General features: G+C 42.0%; 1 protein-coding gene across 2 annotated transcripts; it reads left to right on the top strand.

Annotated features, from left to right (window-relative positions):
- The first annotated feature begins 7484 nt into the window (after positions 1–7484).
- Positions 7485–26585, top strand: LCP1 (lymphocyte cytosolic protein 1). Of its 2 annotated transcripts, XM_074144377.1 has the most exons (17): positions 7509–7575; positions 9314–9465; positions 10212–10341; positions 11624–11756; positions 12328–12409; positions 14717–14882; positions 17497–17639; positions 18091–18093; positions 18392–18415; positions 18758–18853; positions 19387–19582; positions 20268–20346; positions 20578–20692; positions 21536–21669; positions 22689–22812; positions 23555–23679; positions 25090–26585. In XM_074144377.1, the coding sequence occupies exons 1-17, from the start codon at positions 7509–7511 to the stop codon at positions 25220–25222; spliced, it is 1902 nt and encodes a 633-aa protein (XP_074000478.1). In that variant the 3' UTR covers positions 25223–26585. The 2 variants fall into 2 exon arrangements, with proteins under 2 accessions (XP_074000486.1, XP_074000478.1); XM_074144385.1 differs by lacking the exons at positions 18091–18093; positions 18392–18415 and having other exon boundaries at positions 7485–7575.
- Positions 26586–27973: the final 1388 nt, after the last annotated feature.

Raw genomic sequence — 27973 nt, 5'->3', positions numbered from 1 at the left:
AAGTCCCTCAGCCTCTCCTCACAAGAGAGATGTTCTAGGCCCCTAATCATCTTTGTAGCCCTCTGCTGTACCCTGTAGATCCTCTTGTCTTCCCCTACACTAGTTAGCGAAGGTGGAACTGGGTGGGGCAGGGCTTTCCTTGCCCAATAGGACATCTGCTGAATGACTGAAGATGTTTGTCAATTTTGGTTGGTTTGAAAACCAGCTTTGCCCACCCCCTCCCCCCAAAAAGAAAAGGAGAAAAAAAAATCACTGGAAAGCATTTGAGAATCAAAATGTTCTTTTTGCTATGGAAAAATGTTTTAACTTAAAAGCTAGCTAGCTTGTGTTGGTAAAGGGACAGAAAACATAAGTGACCCAACAGAAATGTAGTGTACAGAATCAATTTTTTCTTTTTTTAAAAAAATTCTACAGACTTTGATTGAAAAATAATATGTACATATATACTGTCTCCCTGGTAGGATGCATTTGACACACAAAAGACACATAAGGAGAGTATTTATGGGTTCACAGCTCTGCTTCTTCAATGTCTTAATTTCCTTGAAGGATTAGCACTCCCTGCCACTGAGTGGTGTATTGGAAAGACATCTCCATTTCTCTGCAAGCTCTGTGGATTTTCCCTTCTTAAGCCCCGTTGACTCATATTTGATTTAGGACTCAGGCATCGCATTGACAAATAAGGTCCTTTATAAAACGGAACATTAAGAAAATAACTCATGGGCATCACCACGTTGCTTTCTGAGCAGCAATAAATGTCTTTTCTCTGTGTTTCTTCAAATTGTATACAAAATAAAATATGTGAAGTGCAACAGCTTAACAATTCCCGTGCCTGCACACAGTGTGAGATTTTGCTGTTGCAGGCACCAGTCTTTTAAAATGCCTATGAGGCAAAGAGTGTCATTTATTGTGGGCTAAACTGTGAATCTTTATCACGTACCAGGGAGAAACTATTTGCCATAACTTCAGAAAGACTCCTCTCTGTGTTTCATATGCTGATTTAAACAGCAAGATCCCCCTCAGATTGAAGGTACTGCAATATCCAAGTTCACGTTGCTAATAGAACCGGGTATGTTTCTGTCTCCTTTAGGATTTAAAATTTAACTCAGCATCTTTGAGGAAATTAGAGAAAGCTCTTATCCATGTGTTTATCTATACCTATTTAAATGGGGAAATAGTCATACGACTAAGTGCACGGCTTGAAAAATGAACTTTTCTTAATGAACCTCCTCACTTGTTCAAAGACACTGCAATTCTTCATGCTTCTTCAGCGATTTTCAAAGTTGCTGTGCAAGAAATGCATCTAACTGACACGTGGTTCAAAACATGATGGTGTTTGCTGATGCTGTCAGTCGTGATGAGTAGCTGGCTAGCTAAATAACTCACCAGCGATGAAGAGACATATGGATTCTAGTTTTTATCTTGCATCATTAGCAGGAAAAAAACTATCACAAAAAAATGGCCACATCATCTGCCTGGAAGCTGGGACACCAAACAAGAATAAGGGACATGGATGGGATTCTTCTTTTTGTCTAAAATGGCTGGATACCCTAAAGCCACCGTTGCAAATTATCACTGCTCCAAACTGGCATTAAGGGTGGGGAAATTTAACGTTAATGCTACTATCCTGCTTTGCTTTGGGTGCTCTATGGATGACCCTGCTAGAGCAGGAATGAAAGCACAGTATTTTGATCAGAACGGTAGGAAAAAAAACAGACAGAGATAAATATGAGAGAGAAACATGATAATAGCAAGTATGCTGAAAATATGAAGTTTAATTGGGGGATAAATTGTTCTGGATTATGCAAAAGAATATGTTTGGCTGACTGCCTATAAGATGGCTTTTCCTGCTGCATTTTAGTTGAAGTTTTTTTGCTGATGAGCACAAGATGAAACTTTAAAATTGAGGAACTTCTAGGCCATACTGTTGTGATTATAGCATTGATTCTTCTTTCAACATGAGATCCACTGAATAATTTCTCTTTTTTTCACCCCTTAGTGAGAACAAAAATGGTAAAAAATTCTCTCCAGAAGGAAAATATTTATTAGAGACCAGCTCATGAATCTTTTCTTTTCTTGTCTCCTCCTCATCCCTTCCATACTGTAGAAAATCAGCTGACTGAGGCCCATAATTTGGACAGAAATGCACATGGATATATGGACTTATGTGTGGGACCTTATGAGAAAAAGGTAGAGGGAAGTATTTCTGGGGAGGAATATCCTATCAGGGATATTCTGATGAGCGACCAGGAATGAGGAGGGCCCCAAAGGTGCAAGAAATACAGGACAAAGATCGAATATGCTCAAGATACTCTCTTTCCCCTTATATCTTTCTGGCCTGCAAGACACTTCTGATCTATCACGAGAGTTTCTGCACAATTCTGAGACCACTTCTCTTATTCCTGCCTGCTGGTGACATTATCCAGGGTGGGCTGTGCACTGGGGGAGGATTGCTGGAGGTTCTTCTTTGATACCAGCTAGGAAGGAAAGGCTAATGCAGAAAAGAGTTGGAGAAGGATTCCCCAGCCCTTATGGAAAGCTGGAAATTTGGAAACTGAATTTGTGGATGAGACAAGAAAGAGAAAAAAAAAGAGACTGTCGATGTGAGCTCTGATAAAGTAACAGGCAAAGTTTTGTGTGCAGAAGGGCACACGGTCTTATGCTGCCCCATGCAACCCTAACAGCTATGTTTTGCAACAGGGAGTGCCTCGTTTCATCACTTTCAGAAAACAATAAACAAGTTTCAAAAGAAGAAAGCAGAAGAAATAGGGAAATTTATATATGATGGAACAAACATGGAGTCCTTTATTTGGTCACTCTCCAACAGCTAGAGAGGTTATCATATTATTGGCAAAGGACTAGTGCATTAACAAAATAAAGCTCTGGTGGTAGAAAGTGAGTTAATATTAGTAATTTGTTCAACTTTCTCAGCACCAAGTTCACAGTTAAGTCATTCCCGAAAACTTAAATATGTATTTGTGAAATGTAATGTTGCCCCATAAAAGTTGCTTTTTTGCTTTAGGGAAAGGTACAACTTTATGTCTAGCTGTAAAGTGTGGTTTCACATCTTTGAGGTTTTCATTGCCTTGCTTGCAGTAAAGTTTAAACACCAGGGAAGTGGAGAAAAATATGAAACAAGGTAACCATTTAATACAAGTCTTGGAAATCTTTAGGTTTTAATGGCTTTGCCATTTATTATTTATACCTCATGGTGGATGCACGCTTTGCCAAGTAATACATAACCAGGCAGCTTCTCAGACTTTGGCTTCAAAATCGAAAAGAGATGAAAGAACATCAATCTTGCCGTGTTTCAATTTAGCAGTAACGTTCAGGTTTGAGATTATTTTAGTTCTTCCTTTATATTCCTTGTTATATTTGTTATTACATCTCTTAAAACATCAGTGTGATAGTAAGTTCTTCTGAAGATAAGGTCAAATAAAAGGAGGCTTTACGGCATGGCTGTAATGTATTGGTTTGGAAGTGATGGCAGGAAAGGGAGTGCTTTGCAGAGGCTCTTTTGATATCAGTTTGTTACGATTCTCAGCACCTTAGGTGATACCATTTTCCATTTTTTACATTAACCTGTAAATCATTGGCCTTCTGGGGAGGAAGGAGTGTATTTGCACAACTTCATTTTTACTTTTGCAATATTGGATTTATGCTGTTTGGCAAACAAGAATGAAGTGTCACTTCCAGGCAATGTGTAATCCGGATGTCCTGATGCCATCTGAAGCTCGATCTGTCTCAAGGAGAGTTTTCCTTCTGAATTTTTATTACCTTCCATTTCTTTCTTGTTGGCAATTCCACTGTTTTTCTTGCTCTGACCTGTGGAGCTGTCTTCCCCTCCTCAGTGTCCTGCCTCCACATCTGAGCATGGGCTGACTTTCATCTTGTTCTCTCTGAGGAAGTTCAATTCTTTCACTGATCTTCGATCACGCCAAGTTCAAGAGCCTTCCTCCCAGCTGCTGCTGACCTTCAAAATCTCATTTGTACTGATGATAGCTAAGCTGTTTGCATTAGTTCCTTCTCAAACTCCCCTCCCTCCTGCCATGCCTCCCCCCTGCTCAGCTTTTCTCTTTGCTTCTTGCCATACGTCTCTGTGCTCAAAGCCATCGCCTGGTTCACACCAGGTGATTTTCCCTTTGCTCCTCCCTCAGCTCCTCAAGAGCTATTCCCTTCAAAGAAGCTCTTTGAACTTGTTCATATTGCCCATCATCTCCACATATTCTCCTTTGCTGTTATAGCATCCTCTGCATTTTTTTCTCTGCATCTGTCTTGTCATACTGATTTTGCAAACAGTTTGGAGCAGAGCAGTGCACCATATGCTTACAATGCCTTGTGGATTATCAGTAATTGGAGTATTCACTCAGGGTTGTTGGATGTCCTCTTGATGGGATGCCCAAGGTATCAAATGACTCTGCTCTTGGCTGATAAAATCAGAAGGAAAATATTGAGCCTGACCTCCCTCACCGTTATTCAGAAGCATTTTACCTTTCTGTGTGCCTAAATGTAATAATTTACTTTTAATGATCTAAGCAAAATAAGCAGATTATATACCAAAAAGTAACTTTTTGAAGGTGAATTTTCTCCTTTTTGCTGTGTGTTTCTAAAGCTTTGGACTTTTACTCTTTTGATTTCCCTGTGCTTTGTTTTTATGACTTGAACAATTTAAAAAATGTCAGCGATTTTTAATTGGGAATAACTCTAAAACGTTTAATCTTAAAATTCTGGTTTTGATTAGTTAGGTGTAAATTTGAGGGCTTTCAGACACTTCGCAGAGGTCTTCTGGCTGCAGGTGAGCCAAGAAGACCTGCAGCGAAGACTTTCAACTCTTTCCCTGCCTTTATTGCAGTTCCTTGCCAAAGCTGGGACTAGAGGTAACCCTGAAACCATGTAGAAGTGGAGGCTATAAAGGGATTTTCTTGCTGGTATGGATTTTACATGGCAGATGTACTGCGATGGGCCCCAGTGTCAAACCCTCACAGAGATCTCGATGGGTTATGATGCACTTGATCTGCCAAAAGAGCTTTGCAGATGGCAGCACAGGGCTGGCTGACAGAGGGTGCCCATCCAAATCTCACCACTGCATAAAGAGAGAGCGGGTTTTTAGTCAGCAATACCAGGTGATGTTAGGTGTTGTAGCTGACAGGCTGAAATCAAGATAGATAAACTAAGGGGATGAAAATGCAGAAAAAACTCAGTTGTGTGCTGGTGTGGGCAGTGACGATACCTCCATTGCCTGAGTACAACTACTCCTTGGGTGACTGAGGACCAGTTCTTGCACTTGGTGCAGAGATTCATCTGAAGCGTAGTCACCTTTACAACACAGTGGATAATATTGACCTAAAAAGGATGTCAGAAGGGTTCATTGCAGCAAAGCCCTTCATCCTATTCTGTATTATCAGTATAAATGCCCCCACATGTAAACATATATACTATTAATAGGATCCTTTGTATTTAACAGATCAGTTAGTTACTGATCAGAGGCCACAAGTTCTTATGCAATTGAGACAAGTCCATTTTATGTTGGTGATAATTTTTTCTCAAGGTTAAAAAACTCTTTATAAAAGTAATGTTATAGGCAACCACCTGTGATGTTTCTTATTGTTAAGCTCTAGAACAGTCTTAATGCTATTAAAAGTTGTGTCGCAAATTATATTGCTTGATCAAGTGACTGGACTGGAAGGGATGATCTTGCAATGGAATGCAGACTTTCTTGATGATAGTGTAAGATTTTCATGTGTTCAGGTGCATTTTAGGTAACCCACATGTCGCAAAAACACACAGCATGCAACAGAAAAAGATTGGTAGTGAGGAATCAGAGGCAGGAAAGACAGGATGAAGGAAGAAGACTGTGGAACTAATTTTACCCAAGTGTACATAACCCACACTGCTAGTGGATCACAGGGGTTTTAACAGGTAATTCTTGAAAGTCTGGTGGTTAGAACCACTTTTAATATTATATTAGTATTTCAGTAGCAACCACCAACTCCATTGTGCTGAAAACTGCACTTGAGTTCTTGTGCCCCAAAAGTGACTCCATTATGGACTGATTATGCTGCATTTGTCTATTTATGAAGGTTGGAGTGAGTGAACAGATTTTTCTCTGGAAGCTGTCCTCACCCTAAAATCACAGTGATGAGACAGAAAAAGGGTGCGCGATACTACAAGGAGACAGCAGACAAAAAGCCAACCACATGAGATTGCCTTTGGGCTGTTTCAAAGCCACGTCCTTTGTGGTTCTCACTGATACATGGAATCAATTCATGAGTTCAGGAGAGCATTAAATCTGAAGCCCAGCCAGGCTGTACATAAGCCTTTGTCTTTGTAGAGGGCTATAGCAAATCTGCAATTTTTTTAATTATCCCTGTATATCTTTCTGTAAAGTTTGGAATCCAAGCCTCCAGGATGAAATGTTGGTTTTAATCTGGGAATGAGGTATTTCTGATTTTTTTTCCCCTCATTTGAACACTGTAGCTACAGCAACAACTTCCCAGGATTAACTCAGGTTTCCATTCTATTCTATTTAAATAGTTGCTTGGTTAATTAATACTTAAAGAGACATCGGACTCTAGAGTCATTCTCACAAATATAGAATAATGGATAGTCTGTCTCCTGAACAGTTCCCTCATGAATAGATGCAAGGGACAGTAGATGCATGAAAAAGCAGAGGGGCATAATGTGCATCTTCTGGCAGTGTATTAAATGATGTGACAAACAGAAGTAAACTTTCCCTCTCTTGATTATTATGAAAGGTGTCTAGAAGGGGAAAGTCTAATCCTTCCTCCTGCTTTGTATCTTTGATGAGAGGAAAGGCAGGAAAACTCCTTCCAGCCACCCATTCCTGAAGTGCCACCCAACCTCAGGCACTAACTTAGGTACCTTGGGGGGCAAGTCCCTAAACTCTCCCCACAGCCAGGATGAGAAGTAGCCTCTGGGAAGCCCAACCTGGTGCTCTGAAGGCCTTGTGAAGGAGCTTCTCTCCATCCATCCACTCCAAAAAGGTGACCTGCCTCCTCATTAGGTACCCAAAGGGAGGCAGTGGAAATATCCCCCAGGGCTCCGGCTCCAACCCAGAGCCCCAGGGCCAGACAGGGCTGACACTTCTCTGCCAGCGCTGCTGATGAAGCACGTGGTGAATTGTGTTTCCAAAGGGGGAATAACATGAACCAACACCATTTTCTCTGCTTTCCCCATGAGAAATAAAAGTTAGCAGAGGTAGGATTTAATTCCAATTAAGTTAGGGTAAATAAAACTGTTGGGATTTTGAGCAGGGCCTGGCAAAACAACAGGAGGGATGTGGACTTGTATCTCGTGTACGCAGCGTTTTACCCCTTGATTTCAGGATGCAGAGAGGGTTTTCATCTGTGGAGAACTGCTGCGGGACTTCAAGTCGTTCTGTCAATGCCAAGTGAAAACTCCTCTTTCTTATCACGATTACAAACCCACAAAGGCACCAAATAAAAACAAGTGCTTCCTTCTCGCAGACCTGCCGCTCGGAGAACTAAGAAATGGCGTCGACAGCGCACTTCTCGGAGGAGGAGATGGCAGAGCTACGAGAGGCTTTTGGCAAAGTCGGTGAGTACAGCAAACAGGAAGGACGCTGCAGAAGTGTGAAGCCGTAGCAAGCTCTTTTCTCATGTGCTGGGCAGCCGTGAGGAGATGGAGCTTACTCCAGCGCTGATCTGCTGTGTCACAGAAACCACAGAAAGTCCTTTTCCTGCCGCTGCAGGCCTCCTAGATGAAACCACACCAGCACACTGCGGAGCAATGGCCCCTTACCAGAGAGAGACGGCAGGGCAATGGGCAGCAGGGTTTATGAAGTAACCTCAAAAGCTGTACAGAAAACCATGTTGGAAATACTCTCAAGTGTTTTCCTAAGGGTATTGTTTATTCACGGCAAGTTAGTTGGAAGGCAAAAAGTTTTGATTTTAATGCAAATTGAGTACTCCCTCTGGGGTGGAAGAGTCTGGAGAAGACAAATGTGCAAATGGCTACAAAATTTGTCATCCTTTTACTATGACCTTTTAAGCAACGTACATTTTTAAAGTGTGTTTCCTTTCCAAGCCTTAAAAGGTCTCATCTGATTTGTCTCCTTGGAAGTCACGCAGACCTATCCCTGTCTACCCAAATTCTAAGAAAAGGCCCTTATGCTTCTGACAGCTCACTTAACTTTTATTAGCAGATCTGTCAGCCTCGCTGGGTAATGTGTTAATCAGTTGTCCTTACTGCTTCAGGTGATGGGTTGTTTGATTTCTAAGCACACAGTAGTCCAGGCTGGCAATCTTAAACATCTTGTCGCTGTGTGTGCCCAGCGCACCCGATGCACTGACAAGGTGAATGCTGGAAGGAAGCTCTCGTTCCCCTCCTGGACATTTCCAAGTCCAGATCCTTTTGTAGTGTGACTTCAGAAATGGATAGGAGGCTCTTTGCAAGCTGCGTTACCCTGTGCTGCTGATGCTGAGGGCCGAGTGCCTTTTTGCTGCGTGCAACAAGTGACTCACATTGCAACTCACCACGCAGGAAATCAGCACATGCTTCTTTGAAATCACCTCGGCCTCTGGGCTGGGGAAAGAGCCTGCGGAACAAGAAACACACACATATATAAACCCCAAATATAAATATATAGCCATATATATAACTATATACCTATATATAACTATGTACATAACCATAGAGTTTTAACATAAACTCTTCATGCAATAGATTCATTTTCCATTTTTCTTTGTGGAGGTTTTAACAAAGTGGTACAAAAGAAAGGACTATTTAACCCATATTGGTGATCTTCTCATAAAATCTGGCCCTGGATCTTGTAACAGGCTCAGCAGGACTATCTGTGTTAGCAACATCAAAGAGAAACACCCAAGTTTTTATTTTAAGCATGACCATATGCAGTTCCAAGTCTCTAAAATCATGACTTCTGATGATATTAGATGCAGAAAAGTTCAAAATCACAAGTTATATTTACGAATGTGTAAGGTGTAACTCTGTATTCCATCAACTCCACTTCTTTAGCTGTTCTGTAGACAGGATACTCCTTCTATAAATCACTTACATGTTTGTCTGTAAACTTGGAAAGTCAATTATATCCATCTAAACCTAGCTTTGTTAAGATATTGCTGTATGTCTAAAACACACAAATTCATCACTGTGAGTTTCTGTTTGATAAATGGTGGCTGTAAGTTTTTTTGAGTGTGAATGACACTGCAGTGGTTAAAAATATGGGATTTCAGGTGAAATAAAACCAACAGCCTTTGTGTGCATAAAATTTCATTAGGCTGATGTAGAATCTGAATGTTTGCTTTAATCTTTGCAGACATCAGTGGGAACGGCTTCATCCACGCCAACGATTTAACAGATGTGTTGAAGGCAGCCAATCTCCCTCTCCCAGGATATAAAGTCAGAGAACTCATTCAGAATTTGACAACCACGGGGGATGGCAGGATCAGCTTTGATGAATTTATTTCAGTAAGTAAGATGTTTTTTATTTAGTAAGATTCCAGGCAGGAGACTCAAGGTGGTCCCCAGGGCACAGCAGAGGCACAACCACAGGGTCTCATGGGCACCTAGTTAATCCAAGGAGTCCCCTCACTGGAAAAGATGAGAGCAGGAGGTAACCAAACTAGAAATCCTACGCTTAACTGTGGCAAGGTACACGAATGCAGGTGCATATTGAATAGACTTAATATCTATCAGTTTGGTTGATGCAGCGGGATGAAGTTTTTCAGTTATAAGCTGTGAAAATATTATGTTCTGGCTAGATGGTTATGAAAAATTTCAGCAGATTGAAACTGAAAACTTTATGGGGCATTTTTTCTATTAAAAAAGCTTCTTCTTTTTCTGAACTGGGATGAAAGCAAATGCTAAAATAGTGTACTTTCCCGTGGGATGGAGAAACGGGTTTTTACTTCTCCTTTCTTCAAACCAAAACTGTTAAAGCCCCTCCTCCTACGCATTTTAGCTCCGTGGTTTCACACCATATACATTTCTTTTACTTACCTGGTCTTTGTTGACTGCTTTGAAAACACAAAAGCTGTGTATGATCCTCTTCTACCGCAGTAGATACACAGAGTTTACACAGAAACCCACTGAATAGTACTTAAGCTGTACTTCCCTACGTATGAAGCAGAGAGCACGTCTCCTGGTCCAAGAGTTCACTGTTTTAGCTTGGTTTAATCCTCTGAAATTTTAAAATTGTCTCTTGTGCTTGAAAGATTTTCCAAAACCTGAAGAGTGATGACGTTGCTAAGTCATTCCGAAAACAAATCAACAAAAAGGAGGGAATTTGTGCTATCGGTGGAACATCAGAGCAATCCAGTGCTGGCACACAACACTCTTACTCAGGTAGGTACAACTGTCCCGTACAGAGAGCATCCAGGAACAAGCCCTTGGAGATCATCTGCACCTTATTGTGGTGCAAACCCAGGTGCTCCGGCCTTGATAAGCTTTGGCAGCTGTTCGGGCCAGGCTGGTGCAAGGCAAAGAGTTGTGAAGGTGACAAAGCACTGGAGTGGGGTCTTTGTCAAAAATAGTGTGAGCTGGTTTACTGGGGTGGACAGACTTGTGGCTATGTGAGGAAGCTCCAGCCAGCTTAGCTTCCCTTACCGTAAATGCATTGCAGCTCTGCCTCCCAGCATGGCTGCAGCAGCAGCGTGAAGACTGGCCCGTTGTCGTCCCTGCTCACCGGCGCAGGTTCCCCTCTGTTGCTAACCCATTTCCTTGTACGTTTTGCCGATTCCCTGGTAGTCTTTCTGTAAACTCACCTGTAACCAAATGGCTTCTGACCTTTTTCTGAAGAGGGCACGACCCCCATCAGAGCTCTTCTCCCAGCCTGTTTCTTCAGGCTGAAAGTTTGGGGCAGCCGTGGTTGCTTCTGCTGCCTGCTGGGCACAGCCCACTCTGAAGCAGCTCCACAGGGAGGGCGTCTCACCCTTGGCTGTCTTCTCCAGAGGCAGGGGTGGAGAACTCTCTCCAGAGAAGGGAGAGCAGAGGATGCTTCCGAGGTCTCCACCCACCTGAGCACAGAGGACGCCTGCTTTGAGTTACTGGGGGTGGTGTGAGCTGCTGCTGGTACAGGATAACTACGTTACCGCCCTGTTGGACTACAGGGAACATTTGCCCATTACCCTCTGAAAGCTGCTTGTCAGAGTCCAATACACCCTGGCCAGGCTTTTCCAGATATTCCACACGTGGAGGGTGTAATGTACAATACAGAGTTCACTTATTTGAACTTACTGGAAGTTACGTGGGATTTAGATCTAGCGGTGATACAAGAATGCATTTAAATTCTGGTGCAAGTACAAATTATGCTTAGCAAAGCATAGCAACTGCAACATCCATTTGAATCATGTGAACTTCATTACCAATCTCTATAATATGCCTGCCCTCATGATACCAGGCAACCCCAGTCATTGGGAAGGACTGTGGAAGGAGTACTAACCAGCTCAAGCCCATTGCTGTCTTCAGCTCATTTGCCTGCCTCCTCAGAGCCTTCTTCCCTTCTAGGGGTTCGTTGAGCAGTCACGCTGATGGGAGAACCTTCTGCCCCAGGAGTTCTGCCTTTGTAAGTAAAATGATGGTGGAGGTATTGCACAGCAAACTGATGCATTTGATGTTTTGTCCACAGAGGAAGAAAAGTATGCCTTTGTCAACTGGATTAATAAAGCCCTTGAGAAGGACCCTGACTGTAAACATGTGGTCCCAATGAATCCAGAAACAGATGACCTCTTCCAGGCGGTCGGTGATGGCATAGTGCTTTGGTAAATAATACCTGTCTTTCTCACAAATGGGAACTGTGAGTTCGCAGTAAATGGAAGCTGCTGACTTTATATTAAGCTCATGAATCTTTGCAGATTCAGGGCCTTAATAATACTAGGGTTTTTCCTCTCTTTCTCTTTAAAAATACAAAGCTTCTTTCATGTTAAGTGAGAGGTTTTCTTTGCCTCTGAGCCCTTGCAATAAGATGAAGTCAGTGAAATTTGAGGAGTTACTTGGTTTTATTTTTGTCCAAGGACTTTTGGGGCTTCACACAAAGCAGCACAAAATAGTGAGTGCTTTCACAGGAATTTCTGCACAATGAACTTCTCACGCAACTTCACCTTGTGGCATTCTTGGCCTCAGACCATAGTACAATCTGCATGTGATCCAAAAGAATTGCTCAAGTATTGTGTGGGTCTGTGTGTGTACATGTAAAAACAGAGGCTGGCTATTCGTATGTGTTCAGTAACTCTCCATCTCTTTGTCCTACAGCATTGTGATAAAAGCTGTGTCTGTATTTTGTGTGCGCATAGCTAGTAGTGTATTTCTTGTTCTTTTTTCTTTTATTTCCAGTAAGATGATCAACTTTTCAGTGCCAGATACCATTGATGAGAGAACAATCAACAAAAAGAAACTCACACCCTTCACAATACAGGTACTGAAATGTAACAGTATTGTTTGCTTTTGCCCTTCGGATGCTTTGATATAATCACTTAGAGCAAGGACAAAGATACCGTGGTCCTGCCCAAGACAATCAGGCAAAGTTGCTTGTGGCAAAGTGAGATGCACAGGTCCACGTCATAAAAATGTAAAGACTTATATTTCTGTTTCTTTCCAGACATATGAGCAATCTGACTAAATAATGTTTCTATTTGCACTTATAGAATCATAGAATCGTCTAGGTTGGATGGGACCTTTAAGATCATTGAGTTCAACGCCCAACCTAGCACTGTCAAGTCCACTACTAAACCATGTCCCTAAGCACCACGTCTACCCGTCTTTAAATACCTCCAGGGATGGTGACTCAGCCACTTCCCTGGGCAGCCTGTTCCAATGCTTGATAACCCTTTCAGGGAATAAATTTTTCCTAATATCCAATCTACACGTCCCCTGGCGCAACTTGAGGCCATTTCCTCCTGTCCTATCACTTGTTATGTGGGAGAAGAGACTGACACCAACCTTGCATACAACCTCCTTTCAGGCAGTTGTAGAGTGGTAAGGTCTCCCCTCAGCCTCCTTTTCTCCAGGCTGAACAACCCCAGTTCCCTCAGTTGCTCCTCATAATGTATGTTTACTGGTTCAAAGCTTTAGATACCTTTGTGGTAGATGCCACATGAATGGCAAGAGCAGCTAGATAATACAGTGACCAGTTCCAGTTGGAGTAGCTCCAACCCCCTCCAAAGTCACACAGGCATGGACATGGATTTGAATTCACAATTGCTGTGTTGCAGCTTGATCTCCTCACCAAAGTATTCACTGTGATCCAGGAAGTACTGTGATATGCAATGTGCCTGAGATGGGACCATGGCCTTTGCCTGCCTGTTACAATCAGTACTTTTTCACCTTGAATACTGAATCCCTTCTTTATTTCTATTATCTGCACATGTATATGATTTAAAAACTGGACAAAAAGCAAATTTTCACCTATTTAAAGTTTATTGTGTTTCTCACACAGCAGTATGTAGAGAGGTATTTTTATATGACCAGCATCTAGGTATCTGGGTACAGAATATAAATAGGTATATGGAATAGATATGAACCTAACCCAGTTTATCCTTCAGCTACTCTGATTTGACGGAACATTAGCCAGGCTCAAGTAAGCTCAGAAGCCATTAAATTGGATTTTTATGCTGTATACCACATTTTTCAGTTCTAATCGTTTTGGTCAGCAGCATAGCTTAGTGATGCAGCTGAGATCAATCCTTGTCACACGTAGACATGATTTGATCAATATAGCTTCCACTTTAACTTAACCCTTTTACAGCTGTCTGGTGGAGAATAGGTAATTAATTTGAAATGCTCCAGTTTTTGAGAATTTACACTATGTCTCTCTCTGCATTTTGTATGTAATCAAATCTCTCTGTCATGCCAGCAGTGATGAAATTAATGTGAAAAAATGTGAATCTGTGATAAATTATGTTTTCCAGGCTTCTTTGCCTCCATTATTTGCCCTCAGATAACCAAGCCACCTTTTTGAATAGGGTAGACCTGCGGGTCAGATTTTCTTATACCCTTTGTTTTAAATAGGAATAAAGTGATGAAGGAACATAACATTCCTGAAACATCACTTTCTTTCTGCCCCTCACTGTGAATCACAGAATCTCTCTTCTTCCACCGTACACTCCCAAATCAGGACTCCATGTTTCAAAGTTAAAAAGAAAATATCCAGGCTTGACCAGTTCTGACCTTGGCTAAAATGCAAGGTTAAAAACTCAGCAGGTTTATTAATACTGATTCCTATGACCATGTGCTTTCTGTATACATCGCCAGCTAGCAATTTATTTGTATCTTAGGTGTTAGGGCTTTTGCATAGTGCCTAGGCAGAGCCGAGCCTGGAATATTTGCTGCTTGACTGGCTTGTAGCTCCCTCCTTACTCCATGTGTGCAAGACCGAATGGAGGAGAGCTTGCCCCACGCTGCATTTGAACATGTGCTTATGCATTAGCTATATGGAGAGCCTGGCTTTGATAACCAGGATTGAGCCTCTCTGCATCACTGTGAATGTAGACATATGCTCTGAGCTCCACTGCCTTGTGGCATGGTCTTTCACCTTTGCCAAAGAGGTCCTTTCTGTCTTCATGTTGGGACTCAGAATTTACCTGTAATTGCAGGAGATTCTGTGTTCCCCTGCTCCCTGTGGTCAGACATGTACGTAAATGCATTCACAGGGGGGCTCCGCTGCCTTCCTGTGTCCTCAGCTCTCCAGTTACTGCATCATTCGGAAGTTCTCTTCTTTCCCTAGGAAAATCTGAACCTGGCTCTGAACTCTGCTTCAGCCATTGGGTGCCATGTTGTTAACATTGGAGCTGAAGACTTAAAAGAAGGGAAACCTTACCTGGTTTTGGGTCTTTTATGGCAAGTCATCAAAATTGGACTCTTTGCTGACATAGAGATCAGCAGGAACGAAGGTATGTATGGCTCTTCATTTCAGTGCTCTACTGCTATCACTGAACAGTCTTCAGGATAAAGCTCTTTAAAAAAAAAAATTAATTCCATTTTTCTTCAAGTATTTCTTGCCTGTCTTCCTGGCTGCTCCAATTTCCCTTGCTTTTCAAAAGTTACAGCACTCCAAAGTCCAAGGTTGTGTGTAGGCTTGTATGTGAAGAGACAATTTCATGCTCCTTGGGTCTGGAATGATGGTTTACACTTAAGTGTTTTGGCACTAGATCTGGGATAAGGAAATGCTACACTGCATTCAGGAAGCTTTACTCTTTTCTTGCTTTCGATTGCCAACATCTTCTATGACTTTGTGAAATCAGAATTATAGAATCACAGAATAACTTAGGCTGGAAGGAACCTCTGGAGGTCCAACCCAGAGGTCCTCTGGTTCATCCATTCAACTACCCACTTACAGCCATACCAGTCTCAAGATTAGATGAGGTTGCTCAGGTCCTTTTCCAGTGCTCTCTGGGCAGCCTGTTCCACAGCCCAACCACTCTTGCTGTGAATTTTTTTTTCTCATATCTAGTTGGAATTTCCTGTACCTTGTGACTGTAACTTCTCATCCTGTTGCTGTGCATACTGGGAAAACACAGCTCTGGCTCACCTGTTATTGCTGAAGACCCTCTCAGACCTCTTTCCAGGCTAAACAAACCCAATTTTCTCATCCTTTTCTCATATATCATGCACTCCAACCCAACTGCCTTCGTCTCCCTCCACTAAACTCACTGCAGTTTGTCGATGTCTCTCTTGTACTGGGGAGCCCCAAACTGGACACAGCACTCCAGATTTGTCTCTCCAATGCCAAAATTCTCCATGAAATAGCTTCAGCGTGAGGCTGTGGGTTTGTACATGTAGTCCACACAGCACCTTATCTTGCTGCTTTCTTCCCTGGACCTCTGGACAGTCTGCTCATCCAGCTTCTTTTCTCCAGTTGCAATGCAGGTATTACTTTAATTGCTTCACCCCTTCCTTATTTCTATCTCTTTCATTGCCAGAGCCACCAGTTTCCAGAGTTCCCATTCCTTTGTAGGTAGCTTTATCCTGTTTAATAGCTATTTTTCCCTTTCTGGTATCTTCTCCTTCACTTCTCATCTTAGACTTCAGTTTGTCAGGATAAAAAAGCCAAGTTCATTTTTATTTCTTTTCAGGTTCTCTCTTTCCCTGATAGCCCTTCTCTGCAGCTGTTTCAGGTGAAATTCCCTTTTTCTTGAATATGGGACGCTATTTCCAATGAGCTCTCATGAGCACATGGTATCAAGGCAGGAATACATCCCAACCTCTGTGGGAAATGCACCATGGGATTGCACTGACATCATGTTTGGTATCCCCCTAGTCATATCACATGGTAGCTTAGAGTAGCTCAGAAGACATCTAATACACTCAAGTTGTTCTCATCATCTGTCCATATAAGCTTTTAGCTAGTAGAGGTTATTCATATTAATTCCCTGGTGAATGTCTTTGAACATAGCACTATTAAATTACATTCCATTTTTATTACTGTCATTGAGTTCTTTCTGTCTGGTTTCCTGATCGTCCTCTGTATTGACTATGCCACCTAGTGAATATCATCATCAAATTTTTAGCACATTGCTAGTATTTGTGCCAAGATAATTGATGCCAAAAAAATGAAAACATTAATCCAAAAATCAATCCAGGATCAACTCCACAAGAATCCTTCTTCCAGCCTTACCTCTCTCAGTGTGTTAACATTGTTCTTTTCATAAAATCCACTGTCTACATTCAAATGCTTCTGTTAACTCCTTCTAGTTCAGTTTAACTCCATAGCATCCTATATAAAATTATTTACAGAACTCCAGATAGAGTAGGTCTCCACTGTTTCCTTTATGTAGCAAATCCATATTTCTTTCAAGGCATGACAAAGGATATTGGAAGGAGATCAGACTAGTGTGACACACTCTCCCTTTTTATCTCATTAACAATTAGTTTCCATGTTATTAGTTGTTCTTTTCAAAACTTGTTTTAAAGCCTTTCATGCTCCAGAGATCAGCTGAACATCCTGCAAGGGCCGATCCTTCCCTCCTGCCTCTTCTTCCTTTTATGAACATAACTATTATGTTGATTTTTCTGTATAAATAGGGTATCTTCTCCAATTGGCAGATGAGTTAACCCTACTGGTCCATGAGCTCATGAGGTCACGTGCAAGTTCTTCAGAATACCTGTGCGAATACAGTTTCAGTGTGAAGGTCACTGAGATTTCTTTCATCTAAGCTGCAGAAAGTCTGTGTCCATTTTTTCACTCCCATCTTGCCCCTGTGCTCAGCATCGTCATCTTCTCATTAAGATCTGAGGCAAGGAAATCGGGTAGTTCTTAGACCACGTTGAAATTTCTATATGATCCACTACTGGATCCACAATTAACAGCCTTGTCCTCATTTAATTGATGAGACCCTTTTTCTGTTTATGTCCTCTGTCATGCTAACCCAGTTTGAATTTTTGCAACACTTGGGTCACTCACTTTTAGAAACTAGGGTATCAAAATGTGTAAGAGAGAAAATAGTTATATGTTCTCCTCTACAAGTATGCACAACATCATTCATTTTTTCTTTTTTCCTTGCTTAGCCTTGATTGCTCTGCTGAGAGAAGGAGAGAGCCTGGAGGATCTGATGAAGTTGTCTCCAGAGGAACTGCTGCTGAGGTGGGCAAACTATCACCTGGAGAATGCAGGATGCAACAAAGTCAACAACTTCAGCTCAGACATCAAGGTATGAGAAACACTGACCAACAATAGCAGCTCCACACCCAAATCCCTGTCCTCCAGGCAGGGATTGTGCACTGAAACAATCCAAGCAGCTGTGACTGCTCTGCTGAACACGTGGAGCTGGGTACTGAAATCATTTTAGTGGGGTTTACCTTTCCGCTCAGTAGTATTCCTCCTCCTCTCAACCTCCTAGTCATCACTGCCAGCCCCACCACACCAAATGCCTGGGAAAGGAACGGCTCCTGGCTCTGGACAGGGCATATGGACTCTGTCACTGTATTTTCAGTTCCCTGCCCCTATTGCTCTCCTCCTTCCTAAATGTCCTTAAAATGACTCTTGACGTGGCTTTGGTTTAGAAAAGGTTGGACCTATTGTTGGGTAGTAATACAGATGTATAAGATTTAAAATAATTCAGGTAATCTGCTTTATATTTTCAAGAGTTTTAGCTGGGTTAGTTAGTCAAGTCCCTAGCCATGTAGCTTTATTTTCAGTTCTTTAAGTTATTTCTGAAGTGAGATTAATATTTTCCACACATGGAAGCAACATCACTTTTCACAAAAGATTAAAGACACAACATGTTAAACCCTTGTCTTGTTCCTGCCCTTTTGCCTGAAAAATGCTGATACTGTTATCAGTTTTAACTTTTGTGCTTGAAAACTATGCTTTCTCTTCCATAACTGTTCCAGCGTTGCTTTGAACCCCGCTTTAAACATCTGCTTTCTCCTTCTGCATTTTCTTTTATTAAACGCTCAACAGCCTGACTTCTACAGCATTATAAAGGTATGCATTTTCTTATCTCTAATTTAATGTTCAGATTAAGTCAATTCTAATATCTCTTCGTTGTTGCTGTCCTTTTTGTAAGTGCAACACACAGCATTTTGTCTCCTGCGTTGAACATTCTGCAGCATATATATATTGGCTTAGGGAAGAAATAGATCTGGCAAATACAGCATAAAGTAGGAATTGCTAAGTGCTTCCAGCTTAATTAATTTAATTATGTAGCCCAATGACTGATGTAATAAAAACGAAGCATGCAGGCACGTTATTCAGGGGAGCACTGGCATGCAAAACCTGAGCTTGAGATGTAATTTTTCCTCCCTGTAATTTCTCTGTCTGTCACAGGACTCAAAGGCTTATTACCATTTGCTGAACCAAGTTGCCCCCAAGGGAGATGAAGAAGGCATTCCGGCTATTACTATTGACATGTCAGGATTAAGGGTAAGATGAGATCAGTTTAGAGCAAATGCCGATATTTTCTGTCTGCTGCTTGCATTGCTGGCCAACAAAGAGTTGCACCAGAATGCCAGAACAAGTGAACTCTTTTTAGCATTGCAACATGATCTGATCTTGTATTTCAGAAATCAAAGCTTTCAAAGAATTAAATGATCAGTTTTGCCTTTCATTAGATATTATCGCTGAAACTTTAGCAACCATTGAACCACACTGATAAACTACTGACATGTAACAAGTATATTTAAATATATTTATTTGGGAATTTCATCAAACCATTCCCTTTTATATGGAATATAACTGTAAAAGCAGTATGGTGAGATGGCTGGATTGTAGCTAAAGCCCTTTTGAAAACACAGACCTGCCATTAGTAATAGTGGGAAGGGGAATAGCTATAAATCGGACGAGGACGTGCTTTGATGGCCCCACACCAAGGTCCACAGGCGGAGACCCCAAGTGGGTCTTGCGTGCAGTGCCAGGCAGTGGGGTGAGGCTGACGGCCCCGTTCTCTGCCGGTGCAGGAGAAGGACGATGTCCAGCGAGCGGAGTGCATGCTGCAGCAGGCGGAGCGGCTGGGCTGCCGGCAGTTCGTCACGGCCACCGATGTCGTGCGGGGAAACCCAAAGCTGAACTTGGCCTTCATCGCCAACTTGTTCAACAAATACCCGGCCCTGCATAAGCCAGAGAACCAGGACATCGACTGGAGCTCTATTGAAGGTAAGGAAAATGCAAATAAAAGATGTTTCTGGCCACCCGTGCCACAGTATCCCCAGCTCTGAGTTGATGATACGATAACCTATCCTTATGTCTTTCAGACATATATTCACTGCACCGTTAGCAAAGGCAGCCTTGAGAAAGGGAGACTGCTCTTTACCTGCATGTAGCTTCTGGCACTTTGGGGGTCCGCTCTGTGGATAGCACATGTTAAAAGACAAAAATGTTTGTGGGATGTCTGAACCAGTATGGACTATTGAACGTGCTTGTTAGTTGAAAATGGAGCTGATCTGGCATTCCCTTAATTGAGAATATAATTTAAAAATCAGATCTTGCATAAATCTGCTGTCTGCTTTCTCTGGGTTGGGGTCAGGACCACTGTTGTATGGGTCATTTGCTGAGCTTCAGGTCCTTCTTTCTCAGCCTCATACTGAAACTGTTCATTCTAGGGCACAGGCTGTTCTTGAAGGCATTTCAAGGCCAATCTGCCTAAATACTATAATATATAGGCCATGAAGAAACATTACACGCTGCACTGTGCTCTCTTATTTCACATGTCAACCAGTGTCTCTTTCTGTTTATGGTTCAGTGCACTGTAAATTCTGAGTTATGGTTTCATCACAAGACATTTATTTTACTGGAGTGTTGTGTTTTGCAGGCCAGTTGATTGATGTATCTGTTGTTTTAGGTGAAACAAGGGAAGAGAGGACATTCAGGAACTGGATGAACTCCCTGGGTGTTAATCCACGTGTAAATCACTTATATAGGTAAGAGGAGGTATTACACGTCCTTTGGATGATAAAGACAGCCAGCAAATTGTTTACAAAAACATAAAAACTTTTGGACCCTATAATAATATATGATTCTGTTGTTGGTGGGTTTTTTGGGGTTTGTTTTTTTTTTTTTTTTAGGAAACTAAGTTTACCTCTACTAATAGTTTAGTTGGGTTCCTTTCTTCTATTCTTTGGACAATCACATATCATTTTTATTGTTTTCAGTGACCTGTCAGATGCCTTGGTTATCTTCCAGCTCTATGAAAAGATCAAAGTGCCAGTAGACTGGAACAGAGTGAACAAACCACCATACCCTAAACTGGGTGGCAACATGAAGAAGGTACAAACAGCTGGAATAGCTCCAGTAGCAATGCTTTATCCTAGAAGGATGTCTATATCATTTCAAACAGCAATGTGGGCGCTGGTGTTGCTCTGAAGTCCCAAGTACAGCACATTAAATGATTTTTTTGTCTAGTCAGTGAATAATTTTTCATCCTGAAAAAGAAACATACATTTGACTCACTGGCTCTGACAGGTGAACAATATTTGTAAAGTAAAAAGACTTGACACCTTTTGTGTCAATATTTAAAAACTGTATTTGCAGACCACTTTTGCTACTGTCTTTGTCACCAATTATAATGCATCTTCACTGTGAGTCATATGGCACCAGCTTAATTGCAGCTGTCTGGATCACTGCTCTCCACATCAAATGAAGACAGTGATGATAAGCATTCTTGACCAGAAGCCTCAAGAACCGATCACAGAGTTGCTGCTAAATGCAAAGCTTTCTCCCAGCTATCTGGATGAGTAATTCCATCCAGTTAGGCCAGAGTGATTAACTGACCTAAAATATTGACTGGGACACTAATCCTTTGTCTCAGTGCAGTGCTGTGATGCTGGGGGTACCCGTGAGCCATAGATTCATATGCTCCAGGGTAATCTGTTTTTCAGGCCCTGATGATGAAGTATAACACTTCCTTCTATGTTAACTGTTTACCATGGTATTTTTGGGATAGAATTGGCTGCTGGTAGCCAAACAGCTGTATTATCACAGAGCCCCAGAGCTCCTGCTTGACTAAGAGGACCTGGGCTAAGCAATCCAAAGAATTTAAAGTAACGGCATCTTGTCGTCTTTTTTTTTTTAATATTTTTTAACCACGCTAATTGACCCTGTCATTAACAGCTTGAAAACTGCAACTATGCGGTGGAACTGGGAAAGAATCAAGCCAAATTTTCCCTTGTTGGCATCGCTGGGCAAGATCTGAACGAAGGAAACCGTACGCTTACGCTGGCCTTAATCTGGCAGTTGATGAGAAGGTATGGCAGTCAGACAAAAACTCCAGAGTGTTTTGGTGTACTCAGTTTGCATTGTAATAGTTTCCTGATGCTGTCACTGAGAAGGCTCTACAGGCTACCGCTTTCTCACTCCTCTGTTTGCACTTATATGCAAAGACAGAGTGGCCTTTTGCTCGCTCCTAGTTAGAGATGTGATCAGGAAGCACATTGTCTCATGGGCAAGGCCATTACAGTCAGCTCATGCAGAAGGTTATTACTGTCACTATCTGTATAGCACGGATAAATGTTCATTGCATGGAAGAGAGAAAAAGAAGTTGAGAGGTCTCTGTATCAGGGAATGGGGAAAATGTACTGGAAACAAGGAACTGATGCAGAAGTTTTGTAATCTGCTACCTGAAGCGGATGCAGCTCAGTGGCTCTCCCCACTTTAATGCAATTCTGTCTCTGTGTGTGTGTTTGTGTGTGTGCATTTAAGAGCTCCATAATTGGGTGTAAAGAGACCCGGTGGTTAGGAACAGAATACAGACTAAATTTGGTCTATAAAGCAAGGTATACGTTTATCAGGCAGGTAATTAATCTAGGGATGTGGTGATTACTCACAACCAATTTGGGATGTCTTTCCAAGGTGCACACTGACATATAAGCAAAATATTCCTGGCTTGCGTTTATGCAAAAGGTCAGTCTTAGCATGAGCATAACAATTCCCTTCTGGCCTTGAAGTCAGGGATTATTTTTTAAACACTGTGAGAATGAGTCATTTACACTGAGATTGCCTAAGAAGAACCTTGTAGGAATTTTGACTATCAAAACCTTTTGACACTCCCCAAACAGTGATTAGGGAACTGGGGTGAATTAGACACAATAGATGAATTAGCATGTTATAATATAATTCATATATACTGTGAGTGTGTGGGAAGCAGGGGAATATCAGGTCTAAGGGGACTGCTGGGATGATCCCAGTCAAGTTGCACATGTACATGATGGTTCTGAGGTTATGGTAGACCTTGAGCAAATGCAGGAATCCTGGCTTCCCTCTTAAGGTACACCCTGAATATCCTTGAAGACATTGGTGGTGGAGAGAAGGTCAATGATGAAATCATTGTCAGCTGGGTCAATGAAACACTGACTGCAGCCGGGAAGGATTCAACCATCTCCAGTTTCAAGGTACATTTTTATGTTGGAAGTCTCTAGTTAGGAATCTCTTACTCAGTGTGTTTGTGTGTATGTTACATGCATTGCCTGTATGTAGATGTATATAGGCATATACATGCACACAATATGTTGTGATATAATTAACCACATAGTTTGATTATTTTTCATTAACGGCATGTTCAGATATAGAGATTTTATTCAAGGGGCTTTATTATGAAAAGGGGACAGAAACATGATATGAACCTAACAGGAAATACTTCGAATGCCAGTTTGACATAAGAAATCAAAGTATGGAGCCAGGAATGATAACTGGAATTAAGCAAGAACACATTTGCTAACACATCTGAGACACTTCCCAAGCTGGGGAACATTCAGTGGATGTAAATCAGCGGTTTGCACTAGCCGAGGACAGATCCATCAGACTTCACATAATAAGCTCAGAATTCATACAGCTGGTGCCCCTCACACCTCCCATCAGTAGACCTGTATCAATGTCATCTCCCCACAGGAAGCAAATTCACTAGCTCAGCACCCTATCTTTTGATTTAATGATGTTTCATCCATTGGGGGGAAAAAGAAACGAACTTGAAAGGGTTCTTAGCCTGCCTTAGGTGAAAAATGATGCCAAGCAGCCCTTTGAGAAGATCTAAATGGTATTTGACTGAGCTGTCCATTGCTCTTGAGGCTAGACTCTGGTTTTATGGGAAATCTGTCATCCTGTTCTTGCATCTAATTGTATTTTTCATTTATGCAGGATAGCAAAATCAGCACCAGCATGCCAGTCCTGGATCTCATTGATGCCATTCAACCAGGATCAATCAAATATGACCTCTTGAAAACAGAGGACCTGAATGATGAGGAGAAACTAAATAATGCTAAGTATGTTCATTCCAAGTGACACTTAACGTGTTACCTGCTCAGGCTTGCCTGACTCTGTCTTTGGAAACTGCTCTGCTATCATTCTCATCTGGCACAACCTCAGCTGAGAAATACCTCCAGAGTTAGAAGCACAAAGGCTAGGAATTGGGCAGTGAAAAAGACTATCAATGGAAATGAAGTGTGTAATGTTATAATTCCTGCTTTAAAATTCCCTTGAAGGTATCAAAATCACTTGGCTTCACAAGCTCCCATTTTCTCTTATTAAATTTAAAATTCTTTCAGAGATCAGGGAACAATGCCAGCAATATTGAGCCATGGAAACCAGTGATTAGAGGTCACGATACCTCGTTAGTCACATACAGGTGGAACAAAGGCATATATAAGAGAGAAGGGGGAGGACAGGATTCATGCCTGAAAAATTGGATTTATGGTTGTGGATATTGATTTTTTTTTTTCCTGAGTGCAAACCGTTTCCTAGCAGAGAGCGAATCCTGGGAGCATCTTCCTTTCCTTGCAAAGTTATACAGATCACCTCCCAGTCTGACCATCAGTTTAACTTCTCCTTTGCTATATGGCAACTACAAAAGAGAAAAGAATGACTGTAAGGCAATCAGAGCTGCCATCATTTTTATAAAGACTTTTCCCACTGTTCTTTTCCTCTTTCATTTCCTACCATCTGTTCTCTTTCTTTCCTTGCAATCCTACGTGTACTTCTCTCAATACTTGATTTCTTCATCCCTCAGTTTTCCTCTTTTCCCCTTCCTTTTTTTCTCACTCCCTGCAAACATGTTGCTCTGCATTTTGGGGAGAATTTCACAAATGTATGTGCTCTGCAGTGGAAGAACTTGGGATTTTATAGCTTTCTAAATGAAAAAATAGAGAGAACAGCCAGTAGCTATGCAACGGTGCACTCTGAGGATGGTAAGGTCAGCGTGCAGATTCTGGGTACGACTCAAGCAGAAGAGAAGTCCCTGAATGTTGATTTTACAACAAAACTGATCTCCACAAATATCAGCCTTCTGCTTTCCATCCTCATGAATTTGTTTATGTGCGAAGACTGAGCAGCAGAGGTTGGGGAGGAACAAGACCAGACTGGTTGCTTGTTAGGGTAATCTTCCAGGGGATGGGAGACTAAATGTTTCATACCAGACTTTGACCTGCAGTCTGGCATGCTGCAGGTAATCAATGCTCTAACCACCAGGGAATACACTCTACCTTTTGCTGGAAATTAGTTCTTTATGAACCTCTGTCATACATTCCAATAGAAAAGTTTAGTTTTGTCAAATGAGTAAGAAAGTTTTAAACCCACTCTGGTACTGATCATGTAAAAAACTTCTTAACTGAGGGAAAATTAATGCTATTGCACTAATTTATTTCTTTGTTTTGTTTTTTTCACCTCTTGCAATGCAGATATGCCATCTCTATGGCCAGAAAAATCGGAGCAAGAGTCTATGCCCTTCCAGAAGACCTGGTTGAAGTAAAACCCAAAATGGTCATGACGGTGTTTGCTTGCCTTATGGGAAAAGGCATGAAGAAAGTTTAAAGCACAAAGGACTTGTACTGATGCCTGGTATTCACCCTTTTGATTCCCTCAAACTGGATGCTCTTCTCCGTATCAAGGAAATATGCAGGGTGCTCATGTTTTTAAGGCATGAATGTTATACATGGTTCCAGATCATAAAAAAGTTGTGTATCCATGTGTGTCCAGGAAATGTTTTGTTTTGAACAGTAATATGTGCTTGATTTCTTTGCCTTATTTTCCACTTTGCTAGATATAACTATTTCATATTCCTGAGTGAGTTTTCAATAATGAGGCCTAAACATATCCTTTTATTAATGGATACCAGAGTTTTCTGTCAGAGGTCAACTGGAGATCTTTGTCTTGGGAAGTATAGACAGCTTCTAGGATTATGAAATGTTATATACTGCTTCTGCCTGAAAATGTCTTCATGCTTCTAGTAGCATTTCTGCCATACTTTCCTTCAGTTTGCACCTGGGATAACAAAAGGGGTTTCCCCAAGCCAATGCAAGTATTAGTGACTATATTTTTGGAACAGTAGGATCCTCTTAGGAAATTCTTGTGGAAAGAGAGAAGTGTTTGGAGTCTGCTATGTATTGCTGGTATATGAACTGAGCAGTACTTTCCCCTGCAAGTTATGTCTCTGCCATCAGTGGCATTACTTACGGAGTACATTACTACTCACTGAAAAAAACATACTGTAACTTGGTCCACCAAGAACACCCAAACTCTGGAACCTTTGCAAGAAGTGCTCTCCAAAGGATAATTCATTTTAATGTCATAATACACCTAAAACATAAGCAGATTGCAAAGCATGATAGAAATTAAAACCATGTTAAATAAACTAAGGGGAAACTCAGTAGCAATAAGATAAGAAGTGAACCAAAGGGATGCAGAATGACATATTTATGTAGTGAATAAAAATTAACCTCAGTTAACTTTACAGACTTGCACTCAAAGGGCTGTGTGGCCCTGATTCAGGAAAGCATTTAAATGTGTGCTTGCATATGAAACACATACTAAAATGCTTCCCTGAACCCAGGCTGGGTTCCTCAATGGAGCTAAATCAGCATAGCTTTGCGGCTAACAAGGCGCTGTCAGTTTGCCTCAGTTGAGGACCTAGCCCTGTCTGCAGATAGTCAGTGGGATAATATTTGCACTGAATCTCTTCCTTGGCTTGAGTCATTTACTGTTTTGGCCTTTACATGAATTTTACTGTGGTGAAATGCAGAAGGAGGGAATTTTGCCTTAATGCGATCCCGTTGACACCGTCTCAGTTCCCTCCCTCTCCCCTCCCCTCCCCCCCAGCCCCTTCAGAATTGCCTTAATAAAGAACCAATATTCAATGACATAAGAAGTCTCTCCAAATAAAATGTTCTATAAAGCCAAATGTGTTATCTTTGTTTTCAGTAATGGATGTGCTAATGAGGATGTGTGTATGATACAGCTGAAATAGGAATGAATTAAAAAAAAAACAACAGTGAGCTTGCTAAGGATATGTCTTCCATATTGTTATTGAAACCAAAGACTGCAGAAAGCATGAAGAATTATTTCCTAGGTCATTTCTGTACATGCCACTCTGAGACACTGCCAAAGATGGGACACCGTGCTGGCTGGACCTGCAGTCTGACCCAGCGTGATTTTCCCCATTCAGTGCAATACCCATCATCCTCTTCCTTTGCTTATATACCCATAAACTTTGGGGGTTTTTTTTATGTATTCTGCAATGCAAATGTGTCACTGGGTTTCTTTACTAAAGGTCGGATCCCCTTCCTGATTAGATCTGGCTGCCCTGTTCCTCTCGTTAACCTATATGTTTAATACAGGATGGGAAAGGAACAGCATCCCAAGACCCATCCCATCAGGTCACAGTATTTCCCAGTGCTGGCAGAAGAGGAGAACATCTCGAGTGTTATATGAAGGACGTGTCACCTCACCGTATTGCCCATCAAGGAGGAGTTATCAGAACATGGCCCCTATGCTGCTCCTCCTCTTTCTAAGAATAGGACCCACTGTTGCCATACGAGAGGGCTGGCACTGAAAAGGCGGCTACTCTTCCCTTATGTCGCTTGCCTTGGGAGTCCAGCAGAGGTAAAACAGAGAGAGGAGACTGCAGGCAGAAACCGTGACCACTGCATTTCCCTCGGGAGGGATGACCATGTATTTTGCATGTGTTGCATGCATGCACATGTCTGCAAACTGCAAGGGTCATTTTTGGCTGGACAGACAGTGTAGATCTGAAAGAGTCAGGTAATCCTGCCTGAAGACAGCCCTGCTCCGGGTTCCCCATCTTAGGGAGATACCCTTGCCCCAGATGCAGCGGTGGAGATAAGGGATGTAGACGATGGATGGGAGATGGCAGCAGCACTAGAGTGCAAGGAGGGACTTTTCCCTTGGTCCCAAGTGAATGCTGGCACTTGCCTATCCCCAGAGAGAAGAAGGGATTTTCAGACACAGCATTTCCCATTCACCAGCCCTTAGCAACTCATTTTTGTTGCACAGGAGTAGGATTTTTAGAGGAGCCTGCTGAGAGAGGCAGGGAGTGGAGCCTTTCACACATCATGCATTTCCCATAGGCAAGATGTAGGACTTCAGCATCCCTGGAGATCGAAACCTGCCTCTGGCTCAGGCTCTGGAGAGGGGCCAGGTGATGTACGCTGCTATTCAAAGCATGTTTTGTGAAGGGGGCTGCTTTTCCTTCTCCTCAGCATCCCGGCACTGGGGCCAGGCACCCTGCCATATAGCTCTCCCTCCTAGTCCCCTGTCCCCAGGCTG

The sequence above is a fragment of the Numenius arquata genome, chromosome 1, assembly GCF_964106895.1.
Source record: "Numenius arquata chromosome 1, bNumArq3.hap1.1, whole genome shotgun sequence".
Lineage (NCBI taxonomy): Eukaryota > Metazoa > Chordata > Aves > Charadriiformes > Scolopacidae > Numenius > Numenius arquata.
Note: the sequence above shows the minus strand (reverse complement) of the source record. Positions and strands in the feature narration are given on the sequence as shown.